The sequence below is a fragment of the Uranotaenia lowii genome, chromosome 1 (assembly GCF_029784155.1).
Source record: "Uranotaenia lowii strain MFRU-FL chromosome 1, ASM2978415v1, whole genome shotgun sequence".
In the NCBI taxonomy this organism is placed as follows: Eukaryota; Metazoa; Arthropoda; class Insecta; order Diptera; family Culicidae; genus Uranotaenia; species Uranotaenia lowii.
In genome coordinates, this window is record NC_073691.1 from 94,574,149 (window position 1) to 94,586,074 (window position 11,926).

Sequence of the window (11,926 nt, forward strand, 5' to 3'; positions counted from 1 at the left end):
TGCTGCCCATAGTACCGTGAGAAGAATTCGTCTCCGGGAAGGAATCAAGTCGTATCGAACTAGCAAACAGCGGTGTGTAGACTCGCTTCGGAAAGAATCATTCGGCTGATTTTTTCCGAGATTAACTTGTTGTGTGCAGATTGATTTTATCTTCGTTCCAATCATGACGTGATTGCACACAAAACGAAGAGAACAGTTCCGAATTGATGTTTTCCATGCCTCGCAGGAATAAAATCACACCAACGAAACAACAGAACGAAGCTTACCGTACACGAATGCTCACGAGCGATCGTTGCCTGACAGACCGAGTTAAGGGGGGGGGGGGGGGGGGGGGTAGGGTCTAACACTTTCAAAAAATCGATTTTTTTATTTTTTTATTTTCTTATTGTAAAACATTTCAAGAATGTTGTGTCAAATTTTCAAGTCAATTGAAGCAAAACTGAAGAAATTATAGGCCTTTATCTCCTCCTATCTAATACTGCAAGAAAGCAAGAGCAGAAACTTCAAACGCGTTTTTCTCGAAAGCACATTTTTGAAGTCCGTGGACATCGTCATTTGAAAACTACTTATCCGATTCTTTTCAAATTTGGAGCATATTTTCTACATATAAAATACGAGACCCCAACGTTTTTCTTTTTTTGTTTTTTTTACTTTTGGGAGATTTTACAGATAAAAAATGGCGGATTTTTTAGTGAAAAATCGTAGTTTTTACTTCAAACAGCCACAAAAATTTCATAACATTTTTTTTAAGTTAAATAAAAACGTTGGGGTCCAGAAAAACATCTATTAAAAATATTTTGCTCTGATTTTTTGACTTTAGCTGATTCTGTGCTGAGATACAGTGTCCACCGCAAATCCTGTTTTTTAAAAGGCTTCCTCGAAAGTGCTCCGTCACCGGCTCATTTTTCAATATTTTTCTTCGAAAAAATTACTAAATGTTCTTTTAACATTGCTTTGTATAATGCAAAAAATTTGAATACATTTATTTGAACCATAGCTCTAGAAAAAATCGTGAAAATGGTGTTTTTTTTCACCCGTTAGACCCTACCCCCCCCTTAACATTCCTCGCACCCTTCTCTCTGTCGTTTCCCGTTCCCTTGTATCTATCTCTTTTAGCCACGCCCCCATGCATTGTCCGATTGTTGTGTTCGGCTGCCGAACGAAAACGATTTTTTTTAATCCAAAGCAGCAGAACTGTACGTTCGCTTCGCAGATGTTTCCCCCGATCAATGTTGCCACATCCAAATCTGTACCGCTCATCGAAAAAATCTTTTTCGTCTGTACCGAAAACACAAAAATCTGTGCCGAAATCTGTACCGAAGAAAACAAAGTTCTCCATTCAATTTGTTGATATGAGAAGTTTTTTTTTAATCTAAAAAAGGATAGATACTTTATTGCACATACTACAGTTTTTAGTTAAACACTTTTTGTGAAACTTATTTAATCATTTTTATTTTCTCTTTGAAAAACTGTCATTGAAAAATATTTTTCATAACAAACACTTCCTAATGTTCATAATTTTTATACAAAGTTTTATTAAAACGATTTTTGAGCGTCATAATTAATACGACATTTTTCGATCCGCCGTTACTAACTATACTAACTTTTCGTTCTAAAGATAGCGTGTCAACACTCAGACGCCTACGAATTTTGGTTTAATTGGCATTTACTTTTGAGAAAATGTGCTCAACCACTGCTGACGAGTGGGGGATTATAATCAGATATTTAATTCTGTCTGTCAGCGTTACAGTTTGATTTTTAACATCCTTTATATGAGTGTGTACTTCCCAGTAAGGAACTCTTATCGTCAGAATAATAAAAGCAAGCTTTTGACTTTTTTTTTATAAAGTTTTCAATAAAATGGATGAAAGCAAAGTGTAGACACTTTTTTGAATTTTTAAAAGTAAAAAATCTGTACAAATCTGTACCAAATTTTGAAAATCTATCATCTGTACGTACAGATTCTGTACCAAAAATGAGCTCTAAAATCTGTGCCTGTCTAGATAAATCTGTACATGTGGCAACCATGCCCCCGATTGCTGTTTACTCCTGCCGAGTTTACCCGAAGCTTACTTCCTGATGCTTTCCGAGTTGAACTTTAGATAGCATCATTGCAGATTGAGTTTAACGAAATAAAATCGTTCTGCAAAGAAGGGCAAAGTGCGAGTATGTAGACTCGCGATTTTAACATCTCTGCTAGCAAACAGACAAATTAGACCATAAAACCCGGCCGAAATCCGTGCTCGGAAGCTATACGACCAAGTGCTGACCAAGTTCGACGGGTGTGTTCTGATGAACGATGAAACCCATTCGGGCAATTCGGGCAAATCTCAAGTAAAAAATTTTACTTGGCAAAGGCTCGGGGGGATGTTCTAGCCAAATTTAAATTTGTTTTGCCGACAAATTTATTCGAAAATTCATGATTTGGCAGGGCATTTGCAGCTGTGGCAAAAATACGAAAGTTTTCGACAGATAAGTCAATGACGTCGGAACTATACGAATAAGAGTGTCTCGAAAACGAATTTTGCCGTTCATGCGATCCCACGACCCTTCCGTAATGTTTTGGCAAAATTTGGCAAGCTGTCATTACAGCGAAGTCAATCAATTGAAGACCTAGTGGAATAAGATAGCTAGAACGATTGACGAATAAGGTGTGCGCCGCCTAATGAGTCGGGTTACAGGAAAAATTCGAGAATTCCTTCGAAACCACGACGAATAAATTTAATCCGTATATTTTTCTAAAAATTATGAGAAAACGCTACATGTGTATTAAAAAATATCGTCAATTCAATAATAAAATAACTGAAACACAGGCAATCGGTTTGTTCCGATTCTACCTGAAGCAAGCTTTAGGCATATTTTTACAACGGGGTATCAACATTTTCAAACAGGCAAAATTGAAAAAAAAAAAATCTTTACCGAAAAAGTTATAAGTTTTAAATTTCGATTAATTTAAAAAATTTGGTTTTTTGCGATCACAGTTTTAGAATACATTTAGGCCGAAACAAATATCAAATTCTTTTTTTGTCCCCCCCTTCGATTTTTCCGAAAATCCAGAAGGAGGAAACTAATAAAGTTTAAGTTATTTTATCGAAAAATTTGACAAATTCTTCTAAAATTCAAACAGTTTAGAGACAAAATTCAAACTGTTGACGATGGGAATTGTATCACCTTTTTTATTTGAGATATTTTCAAATTTTCGATTTTTTAAATCGAGTTTTCAATTTCGTGCAATTTAAATTATATGCAAACTTGTAGCATGCAAGCGTTTGTCCAATTTGTTCCAATTTATTGAAATTTTTTATTATTTTTTACTGTCCCTCCCCTCGTGATGTTCCAACTCCAAGTGACAAAAGAAGGATTTAAAATGTGTTCCGGCCTTACTGGCCTAAAGAAATGTTATTTGGGATTTGGACTGAAATTCGGAGTAACAATTTTAGGCACAATTTTCCCGTATGTTTGGATAACGTGCCGCTATTAAGCTTACCCCCATTCTGATACCTGGTTTCTTTTGGGATTTGGATCATAATCTCGAATCACAGTTTTAAAATGCATTTTCTGGCACTTAGAAGTATTTTGTTTTCCTGCACCTTATGAACAATGTTTGTTAAATGATGAAACATACTATTTTTCCAAAATGGTTTAAGTATCCCATTTTTGTTTTTAGCTAAACTTTGAATGTTTGAGAAACAAAACAAGTGTTGGGCAATGCTGGACTATTTGCTTGAACCCTTGGCGAAAACCATAAAATTTCTCATTTTTTTCACTTTCCTGTTAACGCTTTAAAAATAAGCTTTTTATCGATGTATTGGAAATTGATGTAGCATTTCCTCTATACTTTTCACCTGATTTGAATTTTATTGAATCTGAAGTATATTCTCCAAAACTTTCTAAGTCTGATGTCTGTGAAACGATAACTGATCAACTAATTTAGGAAATATTAGTTGAATAAGAAGCTACGAACTGGTATATGCCAACATCATTACGGTGAAGTTAATTTTTTACTTTTTACCGCCTCAAAGCCCAAAGTCCAAAAGTGCCTCGACCAGGTGAAACCGTGAAAACAGGATTTTCAGCAAAATTTCAAGTTTCAAATTTTGCCTTATGCAAAAAAGAGGGTTTTTTTACGCGACCCCCGACAAGCAAAATCGAAAGAAACGACTTTTTACCGAAATAAAATTTATATTCAAAATTTGGCCTGATTAAAAAAGTCAAGGTTTTTACGCGGCCTCCGACCATAAAAAATCGGATTAAACGACTTTTTACCAAAAAAAATTGCAAATTTATAATTTCGAAGATCGCAGCAACCCTTGCTTGAGACCGGACGTTTTTTTTATTGCATAGTTTTTTTTTTGTCGTTTTCGTGTCTCATGTTAGTAAATATGAAGGAATTAAAAATTAGTTATGTTGATTCAAGAGCAGTATCAATGTTTTTTTCTTTAACTTTAAAGTAGAGTTTTGAAGAAAAATGTAATTACAGCGCTTTTTAAAAGAAGTTATTCACGTGGAAGGAATGGCGCTACGCTCAAGGTACCCTAGAATGCCAATCTGCTGAATAGTTGTCGTCCTGAGGTCAAGTTACCTGTTCCGGGTATTCAGATAAGTAGAGTTTATGATTGTTTTTTACTTGTAACATTTTATTAATTTTCAGCAATTAGAATAAAATATTATTAGAATAGAATTAGAATAAAAAGCAATGATGAAACAAAAAAATTTCGACAGCTCAGCTTTAAACAGCAGATCACTAATACATTTCGAAATACTCATGTGTCTCAACTAAAAATTCAATGTTTTTGACGCGACCCCCCAGCAAAAAAAAACGAAACAACGACTTAAAAAAATCAATTTTAAAATTTGGCCTGAATTAAAAAAAATCAAGGATTTTTACGCGACCCCCGACTAGGAAAAATCAATTAAAACGACTTTTTATCAAACAATTTTCGAGTTCAAAATTTGACCTAGTTAATGAAGTTTAAGTTTTTTTACGTGGCCCCCGATGAGGAAAAATCGATGAAAACGACTTTTACACGTCACAGTATTTAAAATCTCCGCTCCCAAAGCCAATTCCGTGTTTTGCCATCGGAAGGTCAAATCAAAACAATCGATATTAGCAGCAGCCTAAAAAATTTGAGCATCCTAAGCCATTCTGCTATACCCAGCGGGAGCTTAAATCAAAATAAACACTCCGCAGCAGCAGCCTTAAAAAACTGCACTTCGTAAGCCAATTCTGTCTTTTGCGACCAGAGGGCTCAACCAAAACAAACCATCAGAAGAAGCTGCCTCAGAAATCTGCGCTTCTTAAGCCAAAAAGTCTTTTTCCACCGGAAAACGAAAAAAAAAAAAAACAATTAACAGCAGCAGTCTTAAAAATCTTCGCTTCCTATGCAAATTACTTTTTTTTTCACCGGAAGGCCAAATCAAAACAATCAACAGAAGCTGCCTTTAAAATTTGCGTTCCTTAAGCCATTCCGTCTTTTTCCACCGACAGAGAAAATTCAAATAAACAATCAGCTGCAACAGTCTAAAAAACCTGCGCTTCCTAATCCAATTCCGTCTTTTTATCGGAATCCAAGGCCGTCTTTTTGAACCGGGAGGAAAAATCAAAACAAACAATCAGCATAAACTGCCTTAAAAATCTGTGCTTCCTAAGCCAATTTTGTCTTATTTCACCGGAAGGCCTTATAAAAAAAAACAATTTGCAACAGTCTTAAAAATTTGCGCTTCCTAATCCATTACGTTATTTACACCGAAAAGCAAAATCAAAATAAACAAACTGCAGCAGCAGCCTTTCAAATCTGCACTACGTAAGCCAATTCCATATTTTTCCTCCGGAAGGCCAAACCAAAGCAACAATCTGCGCTTCCTATGCCAATTCTGTCTTCATTCATTGGAAGGCCAAATCAAAACAAACAATCAGCAGAAGCTGCCTTAAAAATCGGCCTTTTACGACGTGACCCCCGTAAATGGAGAATCGGAATAAAATACATTTAACCAAAAAAAAATTTTTGTTCAAAATTATGCCAAATTATAAAATTCATTGTTTTTTACGCGACCCCCAACAAGGAAAATCGAAAGAAAACGACTTTTTACAAAAAAAAAATCAAGTTAATAATTTTCCTGGTTTAAAAAATTCAAGGTTTTTTAGCGAGCTCCGACCAGGAAAAATCGAAAACTACTTTTTACCAAAAAATGTTCAAGTTTAAAACCAAGCCTGATTAAAAATAATTAAGGATTTTTATGCGACCCCGGACAAAGGAAAATCGAAAATAATTGCATTCAACCAAAAAAAAAAAAAAATTAAAATTATGCCTGATTTAAACAAATCAAGGTTTTAACGCGATCCCCATCCAGAAAAAAATAAAAAAAATCTACTTTTAAACCAAAAAAATTTGCAAGTTTAAAATTTCTCTTTATTAAAAAAAATTAAAGGTTTTTTACGCGACCAAGAAGAATTAAAAAAAAACAATCGCCAAAAAGTTTCCAAGTTTAAAATTATGACTGATTTCAAAAAATTAAGGTTTTTTACGCGACCCCTGCCTGGTAAAATCGTAAAAAACGACTTTCAACCATACATACTTCAAGCTTAAAATTTTTCTTGAGTCAAATAATTCAAGAGTTTTCACCAGGAAAATCGAAAAAATGTCTTTTACCAAAAAAATTTCAAGTTTAAAATTTTGCTTGATTGAAAAAATTTAAGGGTTTTTAAGCGACCCGCGACAGGAAAAAATCGAAGAGAACGACTTTTTACCAAAAATGTTCAGATTAAAAATTTTGTCTGATTCAAAAATTTCAAGATTTTTTACGCGACTCCCGATCGGGAAAAGTCGAAAAAACGACTTTTTACAAACAAAATTTCTAGTTTACCAACAAATTTTCAAGTTTAAAATTTTACCTAATTCAAAAATTCAAGTTTTTTTTACGTGACTCCAACAAAACAAAAATTCAAGTTTAAAATTTCGCTTGATTAAAAAAAATCAAGTTTTTTTACGTGACTAGTTTTCAAAAATTTTCAAGTTTAAAATTAAGACCAGAAAAAATAGAAAAAAAAAGTAGTTTAAAAATGTTCGATTTTTTATGTAATTCTCGACCAGGGAAAATTGAAAAGTAGAACCCAAAACCAAAAAAAAAGTTCTAATTTCAACGCATATTTAACTGTCAGTACCTAATCAATGACCACGGATCGAAAGGATACCTATCAGCTTCTCCGAAAGAAAGTGTTTTCCATCCGTTTTTCGCATCATGGAAAGCGAGTAAGACAAAATAGACACACAAAGTGTAACGTAACTGATAGCCTTTAACACCGATAGATTGGAGTATAGACAATATGGAGCGCAACACCTGGTCTGTGGACAAAAGTGACACTGGAGAAGGAAAATCCCGAATAGAAAAGCTGCTTAACGTTGGTTCGTTTTTTCCTCGAACTTATTGTTTTTTCTGTTACTCTTCATTCAGCTAGTCACTAGCTTTTAGTCAAAAACGAAAACAGTAGAAATAACATATAAACTAAGCAGCAGGCTATGAGGTGGTTGTAAAGCACGTTTGCTTCTTTCTTTTTTCACTCGTGTTCGAACGAACAGTGGGAAAACGTATTGATTTTTTTTGCGATTCTGTTTTGAGGGTATTTATTTTGGTTTTTTTTAATGGTTAACAATGCTGAACATGGTGGGTTTTTATTTTCTTATGACGGTAACTATTTGCTAACTTCAACAGATTGTACTCTATATAAAACAAAAACTAATTGATTGTTATTTTGGGTCAAATTTGACTAGATTGGTTAGGAAGATTCTAATGGCACTGAGGAAAAACTTATCGTTAGTAAATGTTAGTATTTGTCGTCTTCCAGGTGATCCAAACTATCTACGTTGATGTTGATGTTGATTGGTTTTTCTAGATCCAGCAGTTCGGAGCCTGGAGATTTGTCGGATTTATCCGGTTCGGGATCATGCAGTGTAAAATTGTTCAAATCTAATCCTAGGTGTGATTTTTCCTCCTGATGACAGCCAAGTCCCATGGGATTGTGCTGAGTCTGCATATGGCTGGTGATCGTACTGGAGTGCAAATGAAGATTCTGGCCATGGAGAGCCCCAAGATGTGAGTGGTGATCGCTTGGGGCAAGCAGCGTTTGATCTAGATTGAAGAGTGACTCGTTTTTGAAGCTATCCATGTTGAATTGATCCACGTTTAGGAATTTCATTTCGTCATCGTAGACGGAACTGGATGGAGGTGGTGATGAATTGACTAGGCTGTTGAGGTTCAGGAAATGTAATCCACCGGACAGCGTGGCCGAGGATGAGGACCCACAATTGGACGACAGCAACCCCAGGGTTGAAGATCCTCCGAGCGGAGTTCCGTTCATATCCGTTACAGTGCTAGGGTATGGTTTCGCTGTGCTACTCGTAGTTGGAAATGTGTTCCACTCGAAGGTCAAATTTCCACCCCTGCCATCGATCGTACTCGTGTGATCGAAGTTGAGATTCAAGAACAAATTCGGTGATAATCGATTCGGCGAAAGCTGCCCCAGAGACATTTTTCCCTCCGTGTCAAAAGTCGAATGTGAAGTGCTGTCCTGCAGATTCAGACCCATGTTGCCTAGATTCAGGCTGTGTGAAACGTTATCGAAGCTAGGCGTTCCCATATCGACATCGACGGAGGATGATCGTAGCTGACTGGCAGGCATCGATCCACTCGTCGTGGCCAGTCCCGGTTCACTTTCGCCCTCCTCGTCCCTACTGTCACTTGCCCCCCCAACTCCCTTCTCACTTTTTCTCCACTTTGCGCGACGATTTTGAAACCACACCTGAACACGTGCTTCCGTTAGATCTATCCGCACGGCCAGCTCCTCCCGGAAGAACACGTCCGGATAGTGGGTTCGCTGAAAGGCTCTTTCCAGTTCCTGTAGTTGTAGCGAGTTGAATGTTGTCCTACAAAAGACAGGAAAAAAGCAGCCCTTATCAGAACACACACACGTGATCGCGATTATATAACTTCCATCGTAGAAAAAAAACCACCAACCTGTATCTTCGCTGTTTCCTTTTCATGCTAACTGTGCTGTGCGCTGTCGTTGACGACCTGCAGGTAACTGCTGAACACTTACTTACTGGATGGTGACCTGGGCCAAACGAACGGAAATCCAAAATCGAAGCCTTTGGATCCGTCCGTCATCGGAAAGCATGTTGGCGGCGGCACTTGTGCGGATTCTTCAATAACAGCAGCGGTCAAGTCCTACCTGTGTATATCTCTGTTTCTGCTGTCCACTGAAAGGAAAGCATTTGAAACATTATTGCCTAGAGAAGGAGGTGTTCGAGCGTATGATAACGATAGGCGTTTTTACTTCAGGATAAACATAAGTAGCGATGTTTTTTCCAATTCTTGATTGAACAATTAATCGGTTGAAATGATAGCATTGATCAGGATTCCATGTGGTCGATATTTATTTTTATGTTTTTAGTAAATAAAACGAAAATATCCTTTAACAAAGTTTACGAACTTACATTAAAACGTTAAATCTGTAATGGGAATCGGAATTAAATAATATGATTATAGAATAGCAACTTAAATCCTTATTGGAATTAGGATACTGAATTTGGAAGAAATTCAAGGTTGATTTCGAAAATAAATATTTAATAAATTTTTTAAGCTGAATTCTACCACCGAAATTTGAATCGGGAATGTACATTTTAAACCTTGAATTCTCTTTTTCTATAGAGTTGTTTGTGGAGAAATGTCTCACGCACACTTGCTGGACATACTTAAGTAAATTTATGCTATGCCGTAAAATTTGTGGTCATTTTGAGATGTTTTGGATATGCTAAAAGCAGGACATACAAGCGAAATTGGATAAGCGGAAGTTCAAGGGGCTGAACATTTTTTATCGCTTAGAAAACCTTGCTTATGAACAAATTTTCTTGAGCGATAATAGACAAGATTCGTTCGAGTAAATACCTTACAGTTTAATTTGGCACATAAGGGAGATTATTATTATTATTAAGTTTTATTCATCGAACATTTTGTTTTAATGAATTATCTATACTAAGGATCTATACAAAACAATTAGATAACACGAAACAATGAAGACTGGCGTACTCGGTTGATGAATCGGCTAGATGGCTCCCCCAATTGATGTAGATGCTCCGCAATCTGGAACGTACGCATCATTGCACTCACTGGTTCATTATGTCCGTAAGATGTTCGGTGGATTCGATTCGATAGCAAAGAGTGATGACGTAAAGTCCTCGAAGGAGCATTAAAGTTGATCATTCCTAGCAGGTTTGGCGATTGAATTTCTCCATTCAGTATTTTTGCGATGAATGATGCCTGTTGAGTTTTTCGGCGGCGTCCCAATGTTTCTAATCCCAGAAGCTGGCACCGGTCGGAATATGCGGGAAGGTTTTCAGGATTATGCCAGGGTAGATGTCGTAGAGCGAATCTAACAAAACGCTTTTGTACACGCTCGATTCGCAAAATCCAAGATAACTGATAGGGAGCCCAAACAATTGCAGCATGTTCTGTAACTGACCGGACAAGTGCGCAGTAGAGTGACTTCAAGCACAATGGGTCTCTGAACTCTCGTGCTACTTTGGAGATGAAGCCAAGCTGACGATTCGCCATTCTTATAACTGAAGTTCGTTGACTATCGAACGTAAGCTGAGCATCGAGGATAACTCCAAGGTCGTCAACTTCAAATACCCTGTCAAGGCGCTGGTTATCGATGTTATAATCATATAAAATTGGCGTTTTCTTTCTATGGAATGTTATAACGGAGCACTTGGAGACGCTGACTGATAGCTTATTAAGTCTACACCATTCACCAAAGTGATCTAGTAAAGATTGAAGGTGCGCACAATCGACAGTGGATTCAACTGGAACGAATAGTTTCAGATCATCAGCATATACTATTTTGGTTCCAATTTCCAAGCTAAGGATCAAGTCGTTGAAAAACAGAACAAACAGTAAAGATCCCAAATTGCTCCCATGCGGCACGCCAGATCGGTTAGTAAATGGAAATGATATGCTATCACCAAATTTAATCCTAGTACACCGCTCAGTGAGGAATGATTTCAACCAAGAGATCATGTTGTCATGAATACCGAGCTTAGCTAGCTTAGCGAGTAAGATTCCGTGATCAATCGTATCGAATGCCGCTTTGATATAGCATCGACCTGTTTTTTTCTTTCCATTTGGTTCAGACAAAACGAAGTGTACTCTAAAAGATTGGTACTCACCGATCTGCCAGGCATAAACCCATGCTGTTCAGCGGCAATATAGTGTGAGGAAGCGCGTAAGAGGGCTTGACTTACAACAATTTCAAAAAGCTTGGATCCTGCCGATAAACTCGTAATGCCTCGATATTGCTTCACATTTCGTCGTTCGCCATTTTTGAAGACAGGAAACATGAAGGAATTTTTCCAATAATCCGGGAATTTACGTTGTTGAAATGATCGGTTATAGATTTGGGCTAGCGGCAACGAGAGATGAAGGCATAACGAGCACCCGGGCGAACTGGGCTCCCCTCTTTTCTAAGGAAATACGTATATTTTCTCAAATAAATTTTCACGGAGAGCAGTTTTATAGTTCCTATAGTATTAATTTATTAGCAAAAAAGAAATCTCCTAGTCATTTTTACAGAGATATATAAAAAAAAAACAAATAGTTTCTGAAGTGACGAGAATATGATAATTTCTGAGCAACGACCGTTAAATCATTTCCTCAATTTTCATCATCATTAAATTTTGGATTTTTCAATATCATCAGTTTTAAAATGCGTTTTTTCATAAACTTCAGAAACATGTGTAAATGTGTAAATTTTACGAAAATAGTGTGAAACTGATATATAGCTTATAACATGAATATGCGCATTTAGCCCGCCGGTTTCAGAAATCTGCTATTTTGACTTCTTTAACTATAAAATTATTTTCACAAAAACTGT

The 11,926-nt window shown here is 36.6% G+C and overlaps 1 protein-coding gene across 1 annotated transcript; it reads right to left on the reverse strand.

The window, feature by feature from the left end:
• Positions 1-7,605: 7,605 nt before the first annotated feature.
• Positions 7,606-9,164, reverse strand: LOC129756449 (homeobox protein ceh-37-like). The gene is made up of 2 exons (XM_055753329.1): positions 9,013-9,164; positions 7,606-8,921 (listed from the first exon to the last, which is right to left on the reverse strand). The coding sequence occupies exons 1-2, from the start codon at positions 9,036-9,038 to the stop codon at positions 7,823-7,825; spliced, it is 1,125 nt and encodes a 374-aa protein (XP_055609304.1). The 5' UTR covers positions 9,039-9,164; the 3' UTR covers positions 7,606-7,822.
• Positions 9,165-11,926: the final 2,762 nt, after the last annotated feature.